The sequence below is a fragment of the Budorcas taxicolor genome, chromosome 7 (assembly GCF_023091745.1).
Source record: "Budorcas taxicolor isolate Tak-1 chromosome 7, Takin1.1, whole genome shotgun sequence".
In the NCBI taxonomy this organism is placed as follows: domain Eukaryota; kingdom Metazoa; phylum Chordata; class Mammalia; order Artiodactyla; family Bovidae; genus Budorcas; species Budorcas taxicolor.
In genome coordinates, this window is record NC_068916.1 from 48939872 (window position 1) to 48966220 (window position 26349).

Sequence of the window (26349 nt, forward strand, 5' to 3'; positions counted from 1 at the left end):
ATCTGGATTTGTAATTGTAGAAGATCTTTAACAAATGTGAGATTTTAACATTTAAGTCATACACACACCTACGGGTTATAAATTAATATCAACATTTTAAACACATCTAATGCTTAATAAGATTTACTGATACTGCTTTCTAAATACTGTTTTATCTGTTTTTTCTGATGGGAATACTAACATGGTATAGATTATCTGAGTGTTCCTTAGTTTTACAGAATAAAATTTAAAATATTTAAGACAGACTGTCTCCTCTTCACAAAAGTCTAGATCTTTAAGATAAAACTTCTGGTTTATGACCCTCAGCAAAACCTATGAATAAGCTCCAGAAGGGCAACAATACTATATCCTAGAACAGTTTATCTTGGTGAAGCTCACAGCTCAGTTTATTCCTCCTGATACAAAGCTAGACCTTTTATGTTTGCACCTCAAAGGCAACCACAATAACTTAAAGCATGATATTATCTCTCCTGAAATTGTGGTTTTGTTTTAACCAAATAGGTTTCTAATTTTTCAAGATCACTGAGCTCAATGGATTAAAAATAGTCTGCAGTCCTCTGCCTAATTCTTATAGTTCATGTAAATTTGAATACTTATATGGGAGAGGGGTTTCCTCCTCCATTTCTAGTTCAGATAACCTATTACTTTAGGAAACATAATTTTGCCGGCCTCTGAGAGTCCCAGTACAGGAAAGGGCAAATCCTGTATATCTTTAAGTTAGGCTAGTAGCCTTCTTTTTCTCAGGTCTCTACTCTACTGGCTGCTGGCCTTCTGCTGCTGCTGCTATTCCTCTCATCATTGATAGTCATTGACCCCTGCTGCTGTGTGGCCTAGTTTTCCTTTTTACCTGACATGAAACAGCATTTATCAACATTATTCTATATCTCTTTCAGAGGAATAACAAAAAGTGGCTTTACTTTTTACTTTCAAAACAGCTTGACGGGTTTCTCAGCTGGCTAACCTGGGGCTTTTCAGTTTATCCCTTTTTATTTTCGTTTTCACCATGAGAATCCCCTCCAGTCTCACATTCTGGCAAGCTAGTGGATGCCTTAATTTACAGTCAAATTTGCTTTTTTCTATCTATAGCTAGTTTACAAATTTCATCTTTGCAAAGCTTCTGTGTCAGATATGAGTCTGGGCTCCCAAGAACTACTGTTTCGGCCTACCCTTTTACATCATCACTGCTAAACAGATTTTTTCCCCCCAATATATGTATTTCAACATTCTCTTCAGCCATATTGGGTGGAAAGCGGGGTGGAAGCTATTTCTAGCAACAGCTCTCAATTAGTAATAATCTGTTTCTTAAAGCTGCAGCGGCGGAGTGGGGTCTCCGTTACAATTTCGAGCATCGGCGTTGAGCAATCCTTGCCTCAATGCGACTTTGGTAATTTATTCTCCTCAGTCTCTTCAAGTCAATACAAGGACAAAACACCTACCTTTCAGGAAGGGGCAGTATGAAGACCAAACAAGCCAACAGATATTAAAGAGTCAAGAAAAAGTAGCCCATTATAATTAGTTACTACGATTTTTATGATTATGCCCAGGCCTAACGCCAGGTTTGCCCTAGAAATCGACAACACGCAGGAGACAAACGCCGCCATGCCTACACCGGTCTCATGCCTCACGCCAAGCCCTTCCACGCAGCCCTCAGTGCGCACGCGCTTTCGCATCTTCAAGTCCCGCATGCGCCCGTTGTCAGAGGACTCAGGCACACAAGCTAGGGGCGCACGTGCACGAGAGTATCGCGCAGGCTCTGAAGCCCTAGGAAGGCGAAACGGGCGTCGTGGTCCAAGTCGGCAATGGCTGAGGCTTCCCGGTGGCACCTAGGCGGTGAGGGGCGCTTCTAGGGAGTGGGTGGGGCAGGGCGGAACTGGCAATTCGAAATACCCTGCAAGAAAGTTTGTAACCCCGCATGATTTCTGATGAGAGATATAATCTCCAGATCGGTTACCCTTCACAGCCTCTTCTTGAGAATCAGAAGAGGCTCATTGTGTGTGACAGGAAAAGAGAAGCCTCGAAGAGACATCTTATCCCTTGCCCTTGCATGAAGCTGGATCTGGGTGCAGCCGCTTGCTGTACACTGGCCTTCGCTGAGCCAGCCTTAGAAGGCCTTTGTTGATCGAGGGAGTAGCGACCTTAGCAGAATCCCAGGCAGAGTCCTTTTTCCTCCTCAAACAGGAGCCAGCCATCCCAAGCAGTGTTGACGGATGGCGAAAAACGATTAGGGACAGATGAGGGGATTTTGTTTGGTTTGTATTTTGCTTTTTCAGTTTAAAATAAGACTGGTGAGGAAACATCCGGCTTATAAAATTCATTATGAACAGTCATAAAATGATTGCCCACTATCACCATGGGAAAATGTTACTAATGATTCCTTCTTCATAAAGTGAGAGTAAAAACATAACCAGAAGCTATTGGAGCTTTCCTTCACAGTGTAAACAGCTAAAATTGCCTGTGCTTTTCCATCCCTATGATTTACATACATTATAAATTAAGGAAAATTTTTGTTTTATGTCTCACAGGAACTCCGAAACATAAACTGCGTTACAGAGAGGACGTAGAAATTAGAACCACACTTCAGGAGTTGTTACTGTACTCTATTTTTTTAATAAACTTATGTATATGTAAGTACACAGATGTAGATGAAGACATAACTAAAGTTATCTGCAGATGAAAAATAAAACATGGGTTTTATTTTAAAAAATAGGCTTTCAGACTACTGAAACCTCTCAAAACATAGTGACACATTTTAAAGACGTTAAATTCATTTAGATCAACACTATGACCATTTCTTTAGGGGCACAACTTTAAGTCACAGATGTAATAAGCTTTCATACTCAACTTTGGTTGAATCAATTATTCCTGTTGGCAGTTCTATCTTGAATATAATTATTCCCTTGAGTTGCCAATTCTTGATTTCTTTTAGAGCCATATAGATATATCAGCTTCACCCTAGTCAGACTACAAATGGGTCAGACAACAAATAAGGGCTAAGAAGTTAGTCTTGATGTCTACTTTGATCTTTTCCCTAGCATGTTACACAGTTAATAGTAAAATATGCTAGTTCTGAGTTACAGGAGATAGAAATCAGTGCAAATCTTTAGGGAGGACCAGGAAAACATCTCAACCTACATTCCTCCTATCTGTGAGTTAATAGCATGATCAGTATTAAAGAGCATTTTGTCTTTATAGGACCCAGTATACAATATATGTAAGCCGGACTTATGTTGGTATGGCAGTTATTGGGCTGGCAAAAAAGTTCATTCAGGTTTTTCTGTAAGATGGTATGGAAAAACCCATACAAACTTTTTGGCCAACCCAATATTTATCAGTTAACTAATTAATTGGTATGTGGGAGTGAGCTTGAGTCAGATATTGATTAAAAAACAGCTTTAACCATCTCATAAGTTATCTTAGATTAGTTTTTAAATGCTTATTACAGAACATTTGGGGAGTGGAAAATATTTAAAATCACTCAATCACATTATTCAGGAATTTAAAAAAAACACCTTTTTATAATTAGGAAGAATGGGAAACAAAATCTCCAAAAGAGGACTTTTTAAATATTTTGGTGTATATAATGACATAATATGCAACATTAAAGAATGGCACAGGTTCATGTTTGCCATGGAATTATGTTGAAGATGTATTATTACTAAAAATAAAAGTCTTCTAGTGAAAAAGAAAGACATATTTAGTCTATGCTGCTGCTGCCGCTAAGTCACTTCAGTCGTGTCTGACTCTGTGCGACCCCACAGACGGCAGCCCACCAGGCTCCCCCGTCCCTGGGATTCTCCAGGCAAGAACACTGGAGTGGGTTGCCATTCCTTCTCCAATGCATGAAAGTGAAAAGTGAAAGTGAAGTCGTTCAGTCATGTCTGACTCTTCCCGACCCCATGGACTGCAGCCTACCAGGCCCCTCCACCCATGGGATTTTCCAGGCTCTATACCCTGATCTAATAGTCCATGGGATGGCAAAGAGTCGGACACAACTGAGCGACTAACGCTTTCACAGATCTAAAACCTACTCACCTACCCTAAAAAGAGTGAGAAAGAATACTAGTTAATGTTCTTTTCAATCTTATCATGTGCCAAACATAGTTTTAAGTGTTCCACATGAACTATCTCACTTCTCAAAACGTTAGAAGATATCCCTATGGTGGGACTCAAACCATTCTGTTTGATTTTAAAGTTCATATCCTTAACTACTCACTATATTGTGTTGCATACTCCCAGTGTTGGAAAAAAGCCAATTTGCATGATAGTATGAAAAATGTAGTCTCAGTTTTGTAAAAATAAAGTTGTCTTCTCTATACTGTGTATGCATTTAGAAAAATCTGAAGAATATATGCCAAACCTAACTCTAAAGTAGTGGGTTAAAGGAAAGTTCTTCATGTTTTGTATTTTTCTATTTTATTTTTTTATTATTGCTTTTATAGTTAGCAAAATAAAATTGAATTTTCAAAACAAAGTTAGGAACAAATTACAAGTACATTTTTATCCTGATAAAAACTTGAGTTTTTTTAACATAAATTTTAAAATAAAAAATTCTTTTCCTTAGTGACTTTTGGGATGGTAAACCCACATATGTATTACTTAAACAAAGTTATGTCATCTCTATTTTTGGACACATCTGTGGCTGGTGAAGAAAGAACCAACTTTAAGTCTATTCGCAGCATAACTGACTTTTGGAAGGTAAGGTGTGATTGGATGAAATAGTTTTAGGTATTGCATAAAAAAGCCTTTGGCACACATCATAGGGACTTGATACTTATTTATTGAAGGAATGAATAAAAATAAATGTCACTTCTTGAAACTATTATAATCAACCAGTGTTTATTGAGAACCTGTGTTCTCAGTGTGATATAGTTCTTACAACTTTAAAATTGTATATGGTGAAAATTACTGTTAAAAATTCCTTGAATTGCCAATAAATTCTTTGCCCATGTTGTGGCAAAGGGTTTTCAGTATACCCCTCAGAGAAGAAAGGTTATAGAAATGAGTTAATACTTGTTAAGTGCTTAGAACAGTACATAGAAAGTACTCAGTAAATGTTAACCATCTTCATTATAATCATCATCTACCATTACCATCACTAATGGTGGCTTGGCTAGTAATTTTCATACGTGTCCTCAAAATCACTGATTTTTATATTCTTATGGATAACATTATGAATGTAGATTCTGTTCACAGTTGATATGAAAATATTTTTCCCATAACATGTATTTTTCTATATGAAGTTTATGGAAGGACCCCTTTTGGATGGTCTGTACTGGGACTCATGGTACAATAATGAGAATCTGTATGATTTAAAGAAGAGCAGTCGCATCTACTATGAGAACATACTTTTAGGACTCCCCAGAGTCCGTCAACTAAAAGTCCGCAATGGCACATGCAAGGTCCATGCATTCTTTCGGTCTTTGATGGATGAATGTTATGACAAATACACTTCTAAAAATGAAGATATGGCTGATTTTGGCCTTAAACAGCATACTGAGTAAGTAGTGTAAAATTACACATAACTTTTGTAGCACTTAGCATTGTATCTTCAAACAACTGTGAAAATATATTTATTTTCTAAATGATACCAACAGAGAGCTGGCAGGTAAGGAAATTCTTTCAATAATAGTATCAAAGGAAGACTCAGAGATGCAGTGTTGACAAAAGGAAGAGTAAACCTGTTAATTTTTGTTTACCATAGGATACAAAGTGGGTTTTCCCTCCCCTCAGCTGCGGTAGTGTTCAATTCAGTTGCTCAGTAGTGTCCGACTCTGCAACCCCATGAACCACAGCACTCCAGGCCTCCCTGTTCATCACCAACTCCTGGAGTCCACCCAAACCCATGTCCATCGAGCCAGTGATGCCATCCAACCATCCCATCCTCTGTCGTCCCCTTCTCCTCCTGCCCTCAATCTTTCCCTGCATCAGGGTCTTTTCAAATGAGTCAACTCTTCACATCAGGTGGCCAAACTATTGGAGTTTCAGCTTCAACATCAGTCCTTCCAATGAACACCCAGGACTGATCTCCTTTAGGATGGACTGGTTGGATCTCCTTGCAGTCCAAGGGACTCTCAAGAGTCTCCTCCAACACCACAGTTCAAAAGCATCAATTCTTTGGCGCTCAGCTTGCTTTATAGTCCAACTTTCACATCCATACATGACCACTGGAAAAACCATAGCCTTGACTAGATGGACCTTTGTGGCAAAGTAATGTCTCTGCTTTTTAATATGCTGTCTAACTTGGTCATAACTTTCCTTCTAAGTAGTAAGCATCTTTTAATTTCATGGCTGCAATCACCATCTGCAGTGATTTTGGAGCCCAGAAAAATAAAGTCAGCCACTGTTTTCACTGTTTCCCCATCTATTTGCCATGAAGTGATGGGACCAGATGCCATGATCTTAGTTTTCTGAATGTTAAGCTTTAAGCCAACTTTTTCACTCTCCTTTTTCACTTTCATCAAGAGGCTCTTTAGTTCTTCTTCACTTTCTGCCATAAGGGTGATGTCATCTGCGTATCTGAGGTTATTGATATTTCTCCCAGCAGTCTTAATTCCAGCTTGTGCTTCCTCCAGCCCAGCATTTGTACTCTGCATATAAGCTAAATAAGCAGGGTGACAGTATTCAGCCTTGACATACTCCTTTTCCTATTTGGAACAAGTCTGTTGGTCCATGTCCAGTTCTAACTGTTGCTTCCTGACCTGTATACAGGTTTCTCAAGAGACAGGTCAGATGGTCTGGCATTCCCATCTCTTTCAGAATTGTCCACAGTTTATTGTGATCCACACAGTCAAAGGCTTTGGCATAGTCAATAAAGCAGAAATAGATATTTTTCTGGAACTCATATTGAACACAAGGCAAAGTGCCCATTTTTGCTTTTATAATACTCAATCAGCTTCTCTGGCTCTAGCAAGATGCCCTCATACACATCCCAAATGCTTTTTGGGATTCCTAGGGAGTGTTTCTGAAGTATTCTGCTGCTTTCTCACTCTGGCTTACTTCAGTGATAATCTTGTATTGTTGCCAGTAGGGCTTCCCTGGTAGCTCAGCTGGTAAAGAATCCACCTGCAATGCAGCAGATCCTGGTTCAATTCCTGGGTCAGGCAGATCTACTGGAGAAGGGATAGGCTACCCACTCCAGTATTCTTGGACTTCCCTAGTGGCTCAGCTGGTAAAGAATCCACCTGCAATGCAGGAGACCTGGTTCAATCCCTGGGTTGGGAAGATCCCCTGGAGGAGGGCATGGCAACCCACTCTAGTACTTTTCCCATGGATAGAGGGGCCTGACAGGCTACAGTCCATGACATCGCAAAGAATCGGACAGAACTGAGCAACTCAGCACAGTATAGCATCTTGAAAAGGGGCAGTTAGGTTTACAGACACTGCATCGGATGATCCCTGCCAACGATATTTTGGCCATTGTTCCCCAAAGTGGCTGTGGTTAATACTAGTATAAACTCACATCTACACTTTATATTGAAAATGTAAAAGCCCAATGCCACTGACACTGCCTACTTAACATGACACTACACTACATTAACATGGAAGGTGCTGGTATCATTGCATTTAAGGTCATATGAAATCATAGCGGCAAAGTATCTTTTTTAGAATTTTATATTTATCAAAGTGATGCAAACATTTACAAAGGTCCACACTCTCCTGCTCATAATTTCCATTCCACAAGCAACCACTTTTAGTTGTTTCTTCTTGTATATACTTCATATTTCTAAATAGTATGCATATACTGCTATTACTTGGTTTTATAGTTTTGTATATGTCATCTCTATTATAGAAAGTGTGTGTCATATATCCTTCTTATACCACTCCCTCCTCCAACAAACTTCCTTATTCCTCTTAGCCTATGGTTATATCATAATTTTTGTTAATCATTAGTCAATGTTTATTTTATATTTATATAAATATAAATACAGTGACTACATTTCCCTTCTTGAGTAGTTTCCCCAGTATCCCTAGGACTGATCATTGCTTTGTGGGTTTGTTAACTTATTTTCTCTTTGTATGAGTTTTGGGCGTTCTTGAGGACCACAATGTGCTTGTATAATTCTCTTGTTTTGTATGTTAAGTTCTTAAGTACAGTGACACATTCTCTTAAATTTTATACTGCTATAATAGTACTACACACTATTTCCCTTTCAGTAAAAAATGAGATAAGTCAATTAATTACACATTTTAATTTGATCTCAAGACTAATCTGTTAGGTAGTCTAACATTCCAAATTATAACAACTACAAATAATTTACATTCCAAAATTAACATTGATTTAGACTTTTAATATGTGTCATTTCCTAACAACCAAAATACAAATCAATTTGTGTTTGTCTTTCTAAAATGTAACATTTATTATTAAAACCAGTATTAAAAGTTGGAAGTAGGAAAGGGTTAGCATAACAAACATTCTTGTTTCATTTTAACAATCATGTGGAAAACATGCAAACATGCAACTATGGAATTTTCATTAAATGAGTATTTTTTCTTAGTGTTATAATTTTTATCTTCTCTGGTGAAAGCAAACATGGTATTACTAATAGGAAAACAAGTTTAAGCAGAGCATCTTTGGATAATTGTTCAAATCTGTTTGGGGAGACTAAATAGGAACTGAAATGAATCAAAGCTTAATTTTTTGATATCCCATAACTAAGTTCGCTGAGCTTCCTGAATTGCTCAGGGGGTAAAGAGTCTGCCTGCAATGCAGGAGACACAGGAGACACGGGTTCAATCCCTGAGACAGGAAGATACCCTGGAGGAGGAAATGGCAACCCAATCCAGTATTCCTGCCTAGAGAATTCCATGGACAGAGGAGCCTGACAGGCTATAGTCCAAAGGGTCATAGAGTCAGACACAACTGAACACACACAGGCACACACAAACAACTAAGTTAAAAGTAGAAAGAATGGGAATTACTTTGTGTACTTTCATTAAAATGAGATACCTATATAACAACACAGACATTGTAATAAAGTTTTTATTTATTGGACATTTGTAAATGGTATATGATTGTTAGAAGACAAACTGTAAAGCATCTTTTTCCCCACACTGAGACAGATATTTCTGAATGAAAACCCTGGATATTCTTGTCCTCCTCAAAGACTGAAGATCTGATAAGACAACAGGGACACGTTAATGAAAAAAATTCATCATTGTATTATAGATTTCAAGTTCCCTGAGGCAACGGATTAAAATGTTTTTTTCTTATAGCACTTGTATTGTCCACAGTAAGCACTAAAAAATGAAAACATATACAACCTTAATCCTTTAGCTTAATCCTTAACTCACCACATTGCTTCAAAATTACTGTAATGCTTATGAACTTAGTACTACTTTTTTTAAACTATTTTTGAACCAAAAGTTAACTTAAAATCTTATTCTCGGTCAAGCTTTCTCATCTCTCCATTATTCTTTTTATGTCTAACAGATGGAAGTACTCTTCTCCTCATACGAACTCCCCTTGGCACTGGGGATTTGTTGGTGTTTACCGAGATGGGGGGTATATTTTCACTTTATCAAAATCAAAATCTGAAACCCTAAACAAGTTCATTAACCTCCGAATGAACAGCTGGATCACAAGAGGGACTAGAGTTATTTTTATTGATTTTTCAGTATACAATGCTAATGTAAATCTATTTTGCATTATCAGGTGAGTGACTCAAGACCTCTTATTAGTATATTGAATTTAAAAGGCATCCAGAGCCCTCGTGAGAGTTTCCAGTTTGTGCATGTTTGTACTGAGATTAAAATCATAAGCTCCAATATAAATATAATGTAGTTCCTCCAATAATGATGAAGAAAAAGCAACATTATATTCATTGCTTTACTCTTTCAGGATATATTGCAGAACATGAAGAATTACATACAGTAGGTTAGTTTTATATTACTTAAGAATATATAGCCTTATTTCTTGTCATTCTGCAGCTGGACAAATCTAACATTTAGCCCTAACGATTTCTTCCTTTAAATCAGATCATTCAAACCTGTTGATTTCCTTTCACAATGAGCTTCTTTATTAAGTTATTAATTTTTATCTCAAGAATGAACAATTTAAGATTCAAACAATATATAACAACAGCCAACATCCTAGACATGATTATAGCCGATGGTGATTTGCAAATGGCCCCAGTCCTTCACATCTTTGCCATGTAAACTTGTAGTACCCTGTCACCCAGGGCAGGGTGCAGTACCCCAGAACTAGATACTAGGCTCAACCATGTGACTTTCTTTGGTCAATGGAATGTCAGCATATATGATAAAAGCAAGGGCTTCCTAGGTGGCACTAGTGGTAAAGAACCCGCCTGCCAATGCAGGACATATAAGAGACAGGGGTTTGATCCCTGGGTTGGGAAGATCTGCTGAAGGAAGGCATAGCAACCCACTCCAGTATCCTTGCCTGGAGAATCCCATGGACAGAGGAACCTGGCAGGCTACAGTCCATACGGTCACAAAGAGTTTGACACAACTGAAGTGATCTAGCACACACACACGCATGATACAAGCAGAAATTTGAAAGGGGTTTGTACATTAAAACTTGCTCTCTTGCACATCTGCTATTGCATGAGAATAACATGCCAGGGCTAACCCGTTGGACCCAAGGAAATGATGAAAGACATCCCCTCTCACGAGGAGGAGGAGGAAACAGCCGAAAAGAAAAAAATTATTTCTGTAGGTCTGATTATCTTAGATAATCTGCCTAACCTGGACCATACTATCTGGCTTAGGCCTAAGGACTGGCAAAGCAAATAGCATTACTGTGATTGAATCTGCCTGAGGATTGAATTGGCTTCTAAGCCATCTGGGAATGGGTGAATGCCTGACACAATTAAGGTTCTGTTAGAAAGGAGGGATAGGATAATGAATACTGGACAGGTAAACACTAGTGTCCATTGAGTCTTAGTAAGCCACTTTTTTCTCTTGAGTTTTACATTTTTCTTCTGAATGGAATATGGAATCAGCCTTTAGTCTGATTGGGGAACTTGGCCCTTGTGCAACAGTGATGGTGAAAGATAGTCACAGCCTTTAAAATGTATAAAAATGAAAGCAAATGAATTACTCTCAGCAGCATGTTATAGTATCTTCTTTCAGTGAATCAGCTTCTTACCAACATTAGTCACCTTTCCCGATAGTCCTGGTAGGGATAAAGTAAAGAATACAAATCACTCCAATGTCCTAAACAAGAATAGAAACATTGGGGTAATTGGCTTACAGTCATACAAAGAACTCCTTGTAATACTACATTAAGTCCATATTTTCTGTCTCTAGGTTTCATGCTTATTTTATTTATCTTTTAAATGTTTTTTAGAAATTTCAGCAGATTTTGAAACTTTTAACTGGTAGTATAATCAATAGTTGTATGGGAGCATATTGCTTACACTATGACCTTATCCACTTATTTTCCTTTTGTACACATATCTGGCAAACTAAATGCCCATCATTTTTTGCTTTTTGTTTACTAGTCTACACTTCAGGTCAAAATACTAAGTTTCTTTCACTTCACTCACTTGCTCAAATTTGTGCACTGACTATATGCAAGGTGAAAAAAACTCCTGTTTTCTATTTGTTAACTGGAGGTTTTGTTCTTGATTTTGGTGAGGTATTTTTGGGGTTAAGGGCGGCAGCACCTATTCCAGTACCAATTTGCTAACACCTTCAGGTAGGAATAGTTACATTGTGAATTTGTGAGAGAGATCCTGGCTCCTTAAATTACTGCCAATTCTTAATTACCTGCAGTTATGGAAAAAACTAGGAATACAGGGAATTACCTAAAAATCTTTTGATATTTGGTACTGGAGTAACTTTTATATTTCTACTTGCATATAGATCTTTGTATCCAAAATCCAGTGCCTAAAGTTAAACAGAAAACGTTGGCTTTAGTATAGTATGTTATCTTGAGATTTAGAAGCAAGAAGTATCTCTGATAAGCTAAAGAGGGAGAGTGTATTTCCCTCCTCTGAAATATTTGGAGAGTCCTGAATAATAACAGTAACTAACAGTACAGCATGTTCTTGAGCATCACCCCTCATTCTGTGGGGATAAATTAGCAGCCGAGTTATGAATGCGCAATCAAAACATAGAGTAAAATAAATGTAAAGTTACATCTTTCTTTCTTTCTCATTTACACTGGTCTTTGACCACTATGAATTTTCAGAGCACCAAAAAAAGTGGAGTATTAAAAAAGAAGTATTTCCACAAGAATTTTTTGAGCCTGTTACCCTGAGAAAACATATTTTGTACAAAATAACTATTAAGTATACAACATCACTGACTGGAAATTTCAATCGAGTTAGGTACTGAAATAAATTCTTGAAATGCAGTTACTTTCACAAACCTCATTTTACAGATTGGTGGCAGAATTCCCTGCAACTGGAGGAATACTTACTTCATGGCAGTTTTACTCTGTGAAGCTCCTCAGATACGTTAGCTTCTATGATTATTTTATTGCTTCCTGTGAAATTATATTTTGTATTTTTATTATTGTCTTCACAATTCAAGAAATCAAAAAACTGAAAGAATTTAAATTTGCCTATTTCAAAAGTATTTGGAACTGGCTAGAATTATTACTTTTGGTGGTAAGTATATTTTCACAGATATGGTTGATAAAAATCACATCTGAACTCACAAATGAGGGAGCTGTAAAAAAAAAAAAAAAGAATTTTCTATTCATCTGGGATTTATTCTAAAAGCTGTAAGTATCAACCATAAAATGAACTGTCAAAGTAGATATTAATGGTGTGCCTCCAAAAGGTAGAAGTCCTTTTCTTCCTCTGATTTGGTCCTTGTGACTAGCATAAACCCAGAGGAATAGGTGATTTCATAGGTATTATGATTTAATTGGCACAGTTAAGTCTCCCTCAGTTCAGTTCAGTTCAGTCACTCAGTCGTGTCCGACTCTTTGATACCCCATGAATCACAGCACGCCAGGCCTCCCTGTCCATCACCAACTCCCAGAGTTCACTCAGATTCACGTCCATCGAGTCAGTGATGCCATCCAGCCATCTCATCCTCAGTCGTCCCCTTCTTCTCCTGCCCACAATCCCTCCCAGCATCAGAGTCTTTTCCAATAAGTCAACTCTTTGCATGAGGTGGCCAGGTACTGGAGCTTCAGCTTTAGCATCATTCCTTCCAAAGAAATCCCAGGGCTGATCTCCTTCAGAATGGACTTGTTGGATCTCCTTGCACTCCAAGGGACTCTCAAGAGTCTTCTCTGACACCACAGTTCAAAAGCATCAGTTCTTCAGCCCTCAGCCTTCTTCACAGTCCAACTCTCACTTGGGGGCAAGGTCCCTCAAAATGTATTCTTCTACATTGCCTAAATATGCTATCCTGAATTTTTAAATAGGTAAAAGACAAGCCTAGGCAGAATGCTGAAGGTGTGGATAAGATTTGAGAAGCCAGAGGGGGTAGCTTGTAGGCAGAGAGGCACCACCAGGATTGGGGGAACAGTCCTTGAAAGAAGTTCCAACGACTGCCAGTTCTTAACTAGAAAATACTAAAATAAATGGAGAGGGCAGAGCGAGACAAACTGTTGGATTTTAGTTTTAGGAACAATGAGCAAATATTCGGGCTTATACAATCTGATCTTTCACTCGTTGGCCCTTAGTTATAGCCAATTGAGTGTGTGTGTCTGTGTATTTGTGTGTATATATATTTATATTATATATAAATATATATTTATATATTTTAGCCTGACAGTGACAAGACAGGTCCAGGTCACCTGTTCCCAATAGCAGAACTTCACAGACTTGCCAGGCCTCCTACCTGTTGTATGTGTATATGTGTGTGTGTGTGTATACATATATATAAAATTTGTTTCCCAAAACCAAATTGAAAGTTTTTCTGGTACCCCCCCCAATAATACTTAACATAGGGCATAAGGCTTAAATGTTTAACTGAGTATTTTAGGGAAAAGAAGTCAAAGGAAAATTTTCATAATAGTTATAATAGTCACATAGCTTTATAATAATAATAGATAAATAATAGAGAAAAGATAATCTGGTCCTAAAATCCTCTCCTAAAAGAATTGTTAGACACAGCCGCCAGCCCAGAGCTGGATCACGTAAGTGCAGTTGCACACCCCCTGCTCCAGAATCCTCCAGAGTCAGGTGGAGTGTGCTGCATGGGGTATTTGTAAACTCTGGGATAAAGCCAGGCAGAAAGAATTGGATTGCGATGTCCCAGCATGGCCCTTCACTATTCAGCCCCAACACACACCTCTTTACCTGGACTGCACCTGGAAAGAGCTGCAACCAAATCTGCCTTCCTCCAGTACCACCTGGTGGTCTCCAACCTGCCCAGACCTGCCATAAACCACTGAATCCCAAATGATGACAGCATTCTTCCATGTTCCATTATTTCAGAACTAGTTTGGAGAAATCAAGCCCTGAGCCTTTGGAGTGGGAGCACTGACTCCAAGACCCTAGACTACCAGAGAACTAACCCTAGGGAGTATCAAATAGTGAGAACTCACACAAAGGAAACCACTTGAATACAAGACCCAGCACCCTCAAAGCACCAGTAACACCCCGTGCAGGGCGCCTCATCTAAACAACAAACAAAAAAAAAATACAAACCTAATCATCAGCAGACAAGATTACCAACTCACTCAGCCTTGCCCATCAGACAAAAAACAAACAAAACAAACAAAAAAACTCAGCACAAATCTCACCCTATATGAAACTTACACAAACCACTGGACCAAACTTGGGAGGGCCAAACCAAAAGGAAGAAAGAATTCAACCCTGAAGCCTGGGAAAAGGAGACCTCAAACACAGTAAGTTAAAGAAAATAATAATAATAATATTGAAAAGGCAGAGAAATACTACACAAAAGAAGGAACAAACTAGAAACACAGAAGTCCAAATAAATGAAGAGGAAATAGGCAAACTACCTGAAAAAGAATTCAGAATAATAATAGTAAAGATGATCAAAAACCTTGAAAACAAAATGAAGAAAATGCAAGAATCAACAAAGACCTAGAAGAATTAAAGCATAAATATACAGAGACAACACAATTATTGAAATTAAAAATACTCTAGAAGGAATCAATAGAGTATCTGAAGCAGAATAATGAATCAGTGAGCTGAAGATAAAATGGTGGAAATAACTTCTGAAGAGCAGAATAAAGTAAAAAGAATAAAAAGAACCGAGAACAGTCTCAGAGACATCTAGGACAATACCAAATGCACGAACATTCAAATTATAGGGGTCCCAGAAGAAGAAGAGAAAAAGAAAGGGTATGAGAAAATTTTTGAAGAAATTATAGTTGAAAATCTCCCCAACATGGAAAAGGAAATAAGTCCAAGAGGCACAAAGAGTCCCTTACAGGATAAACCCAAGGGGAAACAGGCCAAGACACATACTACTCAAACTAACAAAGACTAAACACACAAAGAATATTAAAAGCAGCAAGGGAAAAGCAACAAGTAACATACAAGGGAAACCCCATACGCTTAACAGAAACCCTATATGCTTTCAGCAGAAACTGCAGGCCTGAAAGGAAAGGCAGGATATATTTAAAGTACTGAAAGAGAAATATCTACAACCAAGATTACTATACCCGGTAAGGATCTCATTCAAAAATTGATGGAGAAATAAAAAGCTTTTCAGACAAGCAAAAGTTGAGAGAATTCAGTACCACCAAACCAGCTTTACAACAAATATTAAAGGGACTTATATACTCAAGAAATACAAGAGAAGGAAAAAGATCTACAAAATCAACCCCAAACAATTAAGAAAATAGCAGTAGGAACGTATATATTAATAATTGCTTTAAATGTAAATGGATTAAGTGCTATAACCAAAAGACAGAGACTGGCTGAACGGATACAAAAAATGGATACAAAAGACCCATATATATGCTGTCTACAAGAAACCCACTTCAGACCTAAAGACACATATAGACTGAAAGTAGTGAGAGGATGGAAAAATATAGTCCATGCAAATGGAAGCAAAAGAAAGCTGGAGTAGCAATCCTCATATCAGATAAAACAGACCTTAAAATAAAGATTACAAGAGATAAGGAAGGACACTACATAATGATCAAGGGATCAATCCAAGAGGAAGACATAACAACTGTAAACATCTATGCACCCAACATAGGAGCACCTCAATACAAAAGACAATCACTAACAAAATAAAAGGAGAAACTGACAGTAATACAATAATAGTAGGAGACTTTGAACACCCCACTCACACCAATGGACAGAGCATCAAAACATAAAATTATTAAGGAAAGACAAGTCTTAAATGATACATTAGAGGAGATGGATCTCACTGATATCTTCAGAACATTCCATCCAAACGCAGAAGAATACACTTTCTTCTCAAGTGCACATGGAACACTGTCCAGGATAGACCACATCTTGGGTCACAAATCAAACCTCAGTGAATTTAAGAAAATTGAAATCATATCAAGCATCTTCTCTGACCACAATGCTATGAGATTAGGTATCAATTACAAGAAAAAAAACTGTAAGAAACACAAACCCATGGAGATTAAAACATGTTTCTAAATAACCAACAGGTTACCGAAGAAATCAAAAGGGAAGTTAAAAAATTCTAGAAACAAATGACAATGAAAATATGACAACTCAAAACCTATGGGATGTAGCAAAAGCAGTTCTAAGAGGGAAGTTTATAGCAATACAATCCTACCTCATAAAACAAGAAAAACATTGAAAAGACAACCTAACTTTATACTTAAAACAACTGGAAAAAAAATCAGCAGAAGGAAATAAATCATAAAGATATGAGCAGAAGTAAATGAAAAAGAAGTGAAAGAATAGTAAAGATTAATAAAACTAAAAGCTGGTTCTTTGAGAAGAGAAACAAAACTGACACACCTTTAGCCAGATTCATCAAGAACAAAAGAGAGAAGAATCAAATCAACAAAATTAGAGATGAAAAAGGAGAAATTACAACAGACAACGCAGAAATACAAAAGATTATAAGAGACTATTATGAACAACTATATGGCAATAAAATGGATAATCTGGAAGAAATGCGCAGATTCTTAGAAAAGTTCAATCTTCCAAGACTGAACCAGGAAGAAATAGAGGTTATGAACAACCCAATTACAAGCACTGAAATTGAAGCTGTGATCAAAAATTTCCCAGAAAACAAAAGCCTAAGACCAGACGGCTTCAGAGAATTCTGTCAAATATTTAAAGAAGAGTTAATGCCATTCTTCTAAAAATCCTTCAAAAATTGCAGAGGAAGGAACACTTCCAAACTCATTCTATGAAGCCACCATCACCCTGATACCAAAACCAGACAAAGACAACACAAAAAAAGAAAACTACAGGCCAATATCACTGATGAACATAAATGCAAATATCCTCAAGAAAATTTTAGCAAACAGAATTCAGCAACACATCAAAAAGCTGATACACCATGATCAAGTTAGGTTTATTCCAGGGATGCAAGGATTCTTCAATATATGCAAATCTATATGCATATATGTGATATACCATATTAACAAACTGAAAGATTAAAAAACATATGATAATCTCAAAAGATGCAGAAAAAGCCTTTCACAAAATTCATCACCCATTTATGATTAAAACTCTTCAAATAATGGGCATAGAAGGAAACTACCTCAACATACTAAAGGCCATATATATGATAGTGAAATCGCTCAGTCATGTCTGACTCTTTGCGACTCCATGGACTGTAGCCTACCAGGCTTCTCAGTCCATGGGATTTTCCAGGCAATAGTAATGGAGTGGATTGCCATTTCCTTCTCCAGGGCATCTTCCCGACCCAGGGCTCGAACACGGGTCTCCCACGTTGTAGACAGACGCTTAACCATCTGAGCCACCAGGGAAGTCTATGATAAGCCTACAGAAAACATTATTCTCAATGATGAAAAACTGAAATCATTCCCCCTAAGATCAAGAACACAGGGTGTCCACTTCATCCACTATTATTCAACATAGTTCTGGAAGTCCTAGCTACAGCAATCAGAGAAGAAAAAGAAATAAAAGGGATCCAGATCAGAAAAGAAGAAGTAAAGCTCTCACTGCTTGCAGATGACATACTGTACACAGAAAACCCTAAAGATAGTATCAGAAAATCACTAGAGCTAATCAGTGGATTTAGCAAAGTTGCAGGATACAAAATCAATACACAGAAATCAGTTGCATTTCTATATACCAACAATGAAAAATCAGAGAAATTAAGGAATCCATCCCATTCACCATTGCAACAAAAATAATTAAATAGGAATAAACTTACCTAAGGAGACAAAAGAGCTATACACAGAAAAATATAAGACACTAATGAAAGAAATCAAAGATGACATAAACAGATGGAGAGATATTCCATGTTCCTGGGTAGGAAGAATCAATGCTGTGAAAATGACTATACTACCAAATGCAAACTACAGATTCAATGTGATCCCTATCAATTTACCAACAGTTTTCACAAAACTAGAACAAAAAATTTTACAATTCATATGGAAACACAAAGATCCCAAGTAGCCAAAGCAGTCTTGAAAAAGAAGAATGGAGCTAGAGGAATCAACATTCCTGACCTCAGATTATACTACAAAGCTACAGTCATCAAGATAGTATGGTACTGGCACAAAAACAGAAATATAGACCAATGGAACAAGATAGAAAGCCCAGAAATAAAACCATGCACCTATGGGTACCTTAGTTTTGAGAAGGGAGGCAAGAATATACAATGGGGCAAAGACAGCCTCTTCAATAAATGGTGCTGGGAAAGCTGGACAGCTACATGTAAAAGAATGAAATTAGAACACTTCCTAACGTCATACACAAAGATAAACTCAAAATGGATTAAAGACCTAAATGTAAGACTAGAAACTATAAAACTCTTAGAGGAAAACATAGGCAGAACAGTCAATGACATAAATCAAAGCAAGATCCTCTATGACCCACCTCCTAGAGTAATGGAAATAAAAACAAAAGTAAACAAGTGGGACCTGATTAAACTTAAAAGCTTTTACACAGCAAAGGAAACTATAAGCAAGGTGAAAAGACAACCCTCAGAATGGGAAAAAAATAAGAGCAAATGAAACAACTGACAAAGGATTAATTTCCAAAATATACAAGCAGCTCATACAACACAATGCCAGAAGAACAACCCACCCAATCAAAAAGTGGGAGAAAGACATAAACAGACATTTCTCCAAAGAAGACATACAGATAGCTAACAAACACATGAAAAGATGCTCAACATCACTCATTATTAGAGAAACGCAAATCAAAACTACAATGAGATATCACCCCACACCAGTCAGAATAGCCATCACCAAAAAGTCTACAAACAGTAAATGCTGGAGAGGGTGTGGAGAAAAGGGAACACTCTTGCACTGTTGGTGGGAATGAAAACTGATACAGCCACCATGGAAGACGGTATGGAGACTCCTTAAAAAGCTAGGAATAAAACCACCATATGACCCAGCAATCCCACTCCTAGGCATATACCCTGAGGAAACCAAAACTGAAAAAGAAACATGCGTCCCATTGTTCATTGCAGCACTATTTACAATAGCTAGAACATGGAAGCAACCTAGATGTCCATCGACAGATGAACAGATGGAGAAGTTTTGGTACATATACACAATGGAATCTTACTTAGCCATAAAAAGGAATGCATTTGAGTCAGTTCTAATGAGGTGAATGAACCAAGAACCTATTATACAGAGTGAAGTAGTCAGAAAGGGAAAGATAAATATCGAATTCTAATACATATATACAGAATCTAGAAAATGGTACTGAAGAATTTATTTACAGGGCAGCAAAGGAGAAACAGACATAGAGAATAGATTTATAGACATAGGGAGAGGGGAGGAGAGGGTGAGACGTATGGAGAGAGTAATATGGAAACTTACATTACCATATGTAAATTAAATAGCCAACAAGAATTTGCTGTATGACTAAGGAAACTCAAACAGGGGCTCTGTATTAACCTAGAGGGGTGAGATGGGGAGGGAGGTGGGAGGGAGTTTCAAAAGGGTTATATGTATACCACTGGAGAATGGAATGGCAAACCACTTCAGTATTCTTGCCATGAGAACCCCATGAACAGTAGGAAAAGGCAAAAAGATAGGACACTGAAAGATGAACTCTCCAGGTCAGCAGGTGCCCAATATGCTACTGGAGATCAGTGGAGAAATAACTCCAGAAAGAATGAACGGAGCCAAAGCAGAAACAACACGCAGTTGTGGATGTGACTAGTGATGGAAGTAAAGTCCCATGCTGTAAAGAGCAATATTGCATAGGAACCTGGAATGTTAGGTCCATGAATCAAGGCAAATTGGAAGTGGTCAAACAGGACATGGTAAGAGTGAACATCGACATTTTAGGAATCAGCACACTAAAATGGACTGGAATGGGCGAATTCAACTCAGATGACCATTATATCTACTACTATGGGCAAGAATCCCTTAGAAGAAATGGAGGAGCCATCATAGTCAACAAAACAGTCTGAAATGCAGTACTTGGATGCAATCTCAAAAACGACAGAATGATCTCTGTTCATTTCCAAGGCAAACCATTCAATATCACAGTAATCCAAGTCTATGCCCTGACCAGTAGTGCTGAAGAAACTGAAGCTGAATGGTTCTATGAAGACCTACAAGACCTTCTAGAACTTACACCCAAAAAAGATGTCCTTTTCATTATAGGGAACTGGAATGCAAAAGTAGGAAGTCAAGAGATACCTGGAGTAAAAGGCAAATTTGGCCTTGGGAGTACAGAATGAAGCAGGTCAAAGACTAAAGGAATTTTGCCAAGACAACGCACTGGTCATAGCAAACACCCTCTTCCAACAACACAAGAGGACTCTACACATGGATATCACCAGATGGTCAATATCAAAATCATATTGATTATATTCTTTGTAGCCAAAGAAGGAGAAGCTCAATAGTCAGCAAAAACAAGACCAGGAGCTGACTGTGGCTCAGATCATGAATTCTTTATTGCCAAATTCAGACTTAAATTCAAGAAAGTAGGGAAAACCATTAGACCATTCAGTTATGACCTATTCAAATCCCTTATGATTATACAGCAGAAGTGAGAAATAGATCTGACAGAATGCCTGAAGAACTATGGATGGAGGCTCGTGACATTATACAGGAGACAGGGATCAAGACCATCCCAAAGAAAAAGAAATGCAAAAAGGCAAAATGGTTGTCTGAGGAGGTCTTACATATAGCTGTGAAAAGAAGAAAAGTGAAAGGCAAAGGAAAAAAGGAAATCTATACCCATTTGAATGAAAAGTTCCAAAGAATAGCAAGGAGAGATAAGAAAGCCTTCCTCAGTGATCAATGAAAAGAAACTGAGAAAAACAATTGAATGGGAAAGACTAGAGATCTCTTCAAGAAAATTAGAGATTTGAAGGGAATATTTCATGCAAAGATAGGCACAATAAAGGACAGAAATGGTACAAAACTAACAGAAGCAGAAAATATTAACAAGAGGAGGCAAGAATACACAGAACTACACAAAAAAGATGTTCACGATCCAGATAATCAAGATGGTGTGGTCACTCACCTAGAGCCAGACATCCTGGAATGTGAAGTCAAGTGGGCCTTAGGAAGCATCACTATGAACAAAGCTAGTGGAGGTGATGGATTTCCAGTTGAGCTATTTCAAATCCTAAAAGATGATGCTGTGAAAGTGCTGCACTCAATATGCCAGCAAATTTGGAAATCTCAGCAGTGGCCACAGGACTGGAAAAGGTCAGTTTTCATTCCAATCCCAAAGAAAGGCAATGCCAAAGAATGCTCAAACTACCGCACACTTGCACTCATCTCACATGCTAGTAAAGTAATGCTCAAAATTCTCCAAGCCAGGCTTCAGCAATACGTGAACCGTGAACTTCCTGATTTTCAAGCTGGTTTTAGAAAAGGCAGAGGAAAACAGAGATCAAACTGCCAACATCTGTTGGATCATTGAAAAAGCAAGAGAGTTCCTGAAAAACATTTACTTCTGCTTTATTGACTGCGTCAAAGCCTTTGACTGTATGGATCACAACAAACTGTGAGAAATTCTTCAAGAGATGGGAATATCAGACCACCTGACCTGCCTCCTGAGGAATCTATATGCAGGTCAAGAAGCAACAGTTAGAACTGGACATGAAACAACAGGCTGGTTCAAAATCAGGAAAGGAGTACATCAAGGCTGTATACTGTCACCGTGTTTATTTAACTTATATGCAGAGTACATCATGAGAAATGCTGGGCTGGATGAAGCACAAGCTGGAATCAAGATGGCTGGGAAAAATGTCAATAACCTCAGATATGCAGATGACATCACACTTATTGCAGAAAGCGAAGAACTAAAGAGCCTCTTGATCAAAGAGGAAAGTGAAAAAGTTGGCTTAAAACTCAACATTCAAAAAACTAAGATCATGGCATCTGGTCCCATCACTTCATGGCAAATAAATGGGGAAGCAATGGAAAGAGTGAGTGACTTTATTTTGGGGGGGCTCCAAAATCACTGCAGATGGTGACTGCAGCCATGAAATTAAAAGACGCTTGCTCCTTGGAAGAAAAGTTATGACCTAGACAGCATATTAAAAAGTAGACATTACTTTGCCAACAAAAGTCCATCTAGTCAGAGCTATAGTTTTTCCAGTAGTCATGTATGAATGTGAGAGTTGGACTGTAAAGAAAGCTGAGCACCAAAGAATTGTTGCTTTTGAACTGTGGTGCTGGAGAAGACTCTTGAGAGTCCCTTGGACTGCAAGGAGATCCAACCAGTCCATCCTAAAGGAAATCAGTCCTGAATATTCATTGGAAGGACTGATCCTGAAGCTGAAGCTCCAATACTTTGACCACCTGAAGCGAAGAACTGACTCATTTGAAAAGACCCTGATGCTGGGGAAGACTGAAGGCGGGAGGAGAAGGGGACAACAGAGGATGAGATGGTTGGATGGCATCACTGACTCGATGTACATTAGTTTGAGTAAACTCTAGGAGTTGGTAATGGGCAGGGAGGCCTGGCGTGCTGCAGTCCATGGGGTCGCAAAGAGTCGGACACAACTGAGGGACTGAACTGAACTGATATGTATACCTATGGCTGATTCTTTTTGAGGTTTGATAGAAAACAACAAAAGTCTGTAAAGCAATTATCCTTCAATAAAAACTTAATTTTTAAAAAATAGTTGTTAAAGAGTCCTAAAGGGGGTTATTTTTTTGGAACTGTAAAAAAATTTCTTAAGAGTGAAAAATATTAAACTCTTAGGTAACATGTAGTTAAATGGAGCAAAAACTCTTATAGCCTAGTCAGAATTATATAGTCATTTTATATATTTGTGTTTTATGCCTCAAAGAAACAAAAAGGCATATAGATTTGCCAATATATATAGCCAATATTTTGTTATTTTTATGATAATTATGCTACCTTAAAGTTCTATAAATTGAGGCTTACTTTAATTTATATAAAATCCTATGTCTTATCCCTTCCTTTTGGTTGAACTTCTGATGAAGTTTTTCATGTATTTGCTTATAGGCTACACATTTAGAGGTAGAAATGATATCTAACTCTTCTTATTTTCCCATTTAGTTATGTTTTTTGACTGTTTTCTTCAGCTTATACTCTAATATGAAAATTTATCGCATGCTTGGACAACTGTTAAGAAATACTGAAAAATATTCAGACTTCTATTTTCTTGCATACTGGCACATTTATTACAATAACATAATTGCCATAACCATCTTCTTTGCATGGATAAAGGTATTTGTATTTTATCAGATATAACAGATTAGATATGTTTTATTACATTAGATAATGGCCTTCCCTGGTGGCTCAGATGGTAAAGAGTATGCCTGCAGTGTGGGAGACCTGGGTTCAATCCCTGGCTTGGGAAGATCCCCTGGAGAAGGAAATGGCAACCCACTCCAGTATTCTTTCCTGGAAAATCCCATGGATGGAGGAGCCTGGCAGCTAGTCCATGGGGTTGCAAAGAGTTGGACATGACTGAAAGACTTCACTTTATTACGTTAGATAAGAACTCAAACTACAAAGTTATGAAAAAAAAACAAAAAGATACTCTTAACTATAAAGTAATTTTTAGTTTGGCTTTGTGATGATTGCCAGCAAATCCTCAAACATCCTTAACTATCATTAAGCATTTTTTTTAATTTGAAGCAGATTTCTTCTGAAATTAACTTACTCTAAGTAAGTATAATCTTTAGTATTCTATTTCAATTAATTTTGTTCTTTTTCAGATATTCAAATTCATAAGCTTTAATAAGACAATGTCTCAGCTGTCATCAACCTTGTCACGATGTATCAAAGACATAATAGGATTTGCTATCATGTTTTTTATAATATTCTTTGCTTATGCTCAGTTAGGATTTCTTGTTTTTGGATCACAGGTTGACGACTTTTCCACTTTTCAAAATGCCATGTAAGCTCTTAGTATAAATGTAATTATTTTTTCCAGTTTATAACTAAAAATCATGAAAATACCTATAAGTAGTGACATAAGCTTTAATAAATTTTAAAATGGTTTGATATTCTCACTGATGGCTAAATATCTGTTATATTCAAAGTGCAGTTAGGCATTGAAAGATCCAAATTGATGGTGTTATCCACTCTTCACAAGTTACTAGGTCAAGTTAGAAAAATAATTTTTTACTACACTAGAAGTGAAATTTTTATTTAAGTTAAAAAATATTGGCTCCATTTCTCCATAGTATCTATTCTCTGGGCAAAAGAAGTGTTTTCTTTCGAGGGCATCCTTAGAATCCTTTCACTGATATTGACTTGATTGTCCTTTGCTAATCTGGCAAAGCTTAATTTTAAAAATAGCTTTATACACATAAAGCAATTAGCAGATAACTAACTTATTATTATGTAGAATGCCTAGAAAAGTATTCAGGCTCTTCTTTAGAAGTCAGTAATTTTAATAAATTGACTTCCATTTTTGAGTACGTAAAACAAGTTATCTGTATAAAAATAATTATATATATAATATATATATATGATTGTCTAAAACAGGGGTCCCCAACCTCTGATCTGAGGTGGAGCTGATGTAATTAATAATAGAAACAAAGTGCACAATAAATGCAATGTGCTTAAATCATCTTGAAGCCATCCCTGCTTCTGCAGTCCGTGGAAGAATTCTCTTGCACGAAACCGGTCCCTGGTGCCAAATACTTTGGGGTCTGCTGGTCTAAAATATCAGGCCTCAAAAATGTGTTCTGTATAATCTAGACTAAGATTGTCTGGGGGAAACAGTTTCATATTTAAGAAAGTTTAGGAAATTTTCCATCACTCTTGGAAATTTGTAGTCCATGGTAACATATGGCTCTGAGAAAAACTGTACTCCTTTCTTCAGTTCAGAATTCCTCAAACTGTCCATGGTCCTTTGACTCAACTGGGGGTAAATTTTAGTGCATTCCATGGGATCACAAAGAGTCAGACATGACTGAGTGACTGAACTGACTTAATCAGAAAAATCTCATTATCCACATGTAAACAATTGAAGTACCACTGTTTGAAATTTAACAACATTTTTTCTGAAATAATCCTTTACTAAACAAGAGAATAGAATTCTACTTTCTACCTCTGCCACTAGCTATTTAATTTTTCTAGATCTTAATTTATCTGTAAATGAATGGGCTGAACTAAATCACTCCCAGAGGTCCCTTCCAACTACAAATGAGAAGTCTAATTAGTTTACCCTGAGTCAATGTTTGCAGTTTCAACAACTTCTTGGTCCCTTCCTAGGATCTTAAGTATAGTAGTAAAACTAATTAATACTGGACATTAAATATGAATGTAATAATCTACAGAACCTTGAAAATGTGTCTTACCTTGGATAATGGGAGGAAAGAAAGTTTAAGACACAAATTAAGCAGACAGAAAGGTTCGGAATGGATTGAGGGAACTTCTGCTCCTGGTAATGATGTGCAAGGCTATTCAAATCAATCTCTTCACAACTTATGAGTGTCCAAAATTAGAAAGCAAGAACCCAGAGAAGTAGCTCCAGCATCCAAAGCTATTCTTCCCTGAAGGCTTTTTTAAAGCTGATAAAGATTTTAAAATGTTATAAAATTTACCATCTTAACCACTTTTAAAACCATTTCTAAGAGTGAGGTACATTCGTATTGCTCAATCATCACCATCATTCACCTCCAGAAATCTATCTTGCAAAACTGAAACTCTGATATTCATTAAACAGGAATTCTCCATTTCTCCCCCTACTCCAGCCCCTGCAACCATCATTGTACTTTTTGTCTCTGATTTTGATTACTTGAGGTAATTCTCATAGAATCATACAGTATTTGTCCATTTCTGACTAATTTTTTCCACTTAGCATAATATCATCAACAATGTTGTAGGATGTGTCAGGATTTCCTTC

At 37.4% G+C, this 26349-nt stretch overlaps 1 protein-coding gene across 1 annotated transcript in view; it reads left to right on the forward strand.

Annotated features, from left to right (window-relative positions):
- Positions 1 to 381: 381 nt before the first annotated feature.
- Positions 382 to 26349, forward strand: part of PKD2L2 (polycystin 2 like 2, transient receptor potential cation channel) — a 41178-nt gene continuing 15210 nt past the window's right edge. The window contains exons 1-8 of the mRNA XM_052644295.1: positions 382 to 1830; positions 2523 to 2624; positions 4640 to 4695; positions 5241 to 5497; positions 9431 to 9652; positions 12347 to 12575; positions 23544 to 23714; positions 24209 to 24390. Of these exons, the coding sequence (XP_052500255.1) occupies positions 1800 to 1830; positions 2523 to 2624; positions 4640 to 4695; positions 5241 to 5497; positions 9431 to 9652; positions 12347 to 12575; positions 23544 to 23714; positions 24209 to 24390 (1250 nt within the window). The 5' untranslated portion in view covers positions 382 to 1799. The remainder of the gene's footprint in view (positions 1831 to 2522; positions 2625 to 4639; positions 4696 to 5240; positions 5498 to 9430; positions 9653 to 12346; positions 12576 to 23543; positions 23715 to 24208; positions 24391 to 26349) is intronic.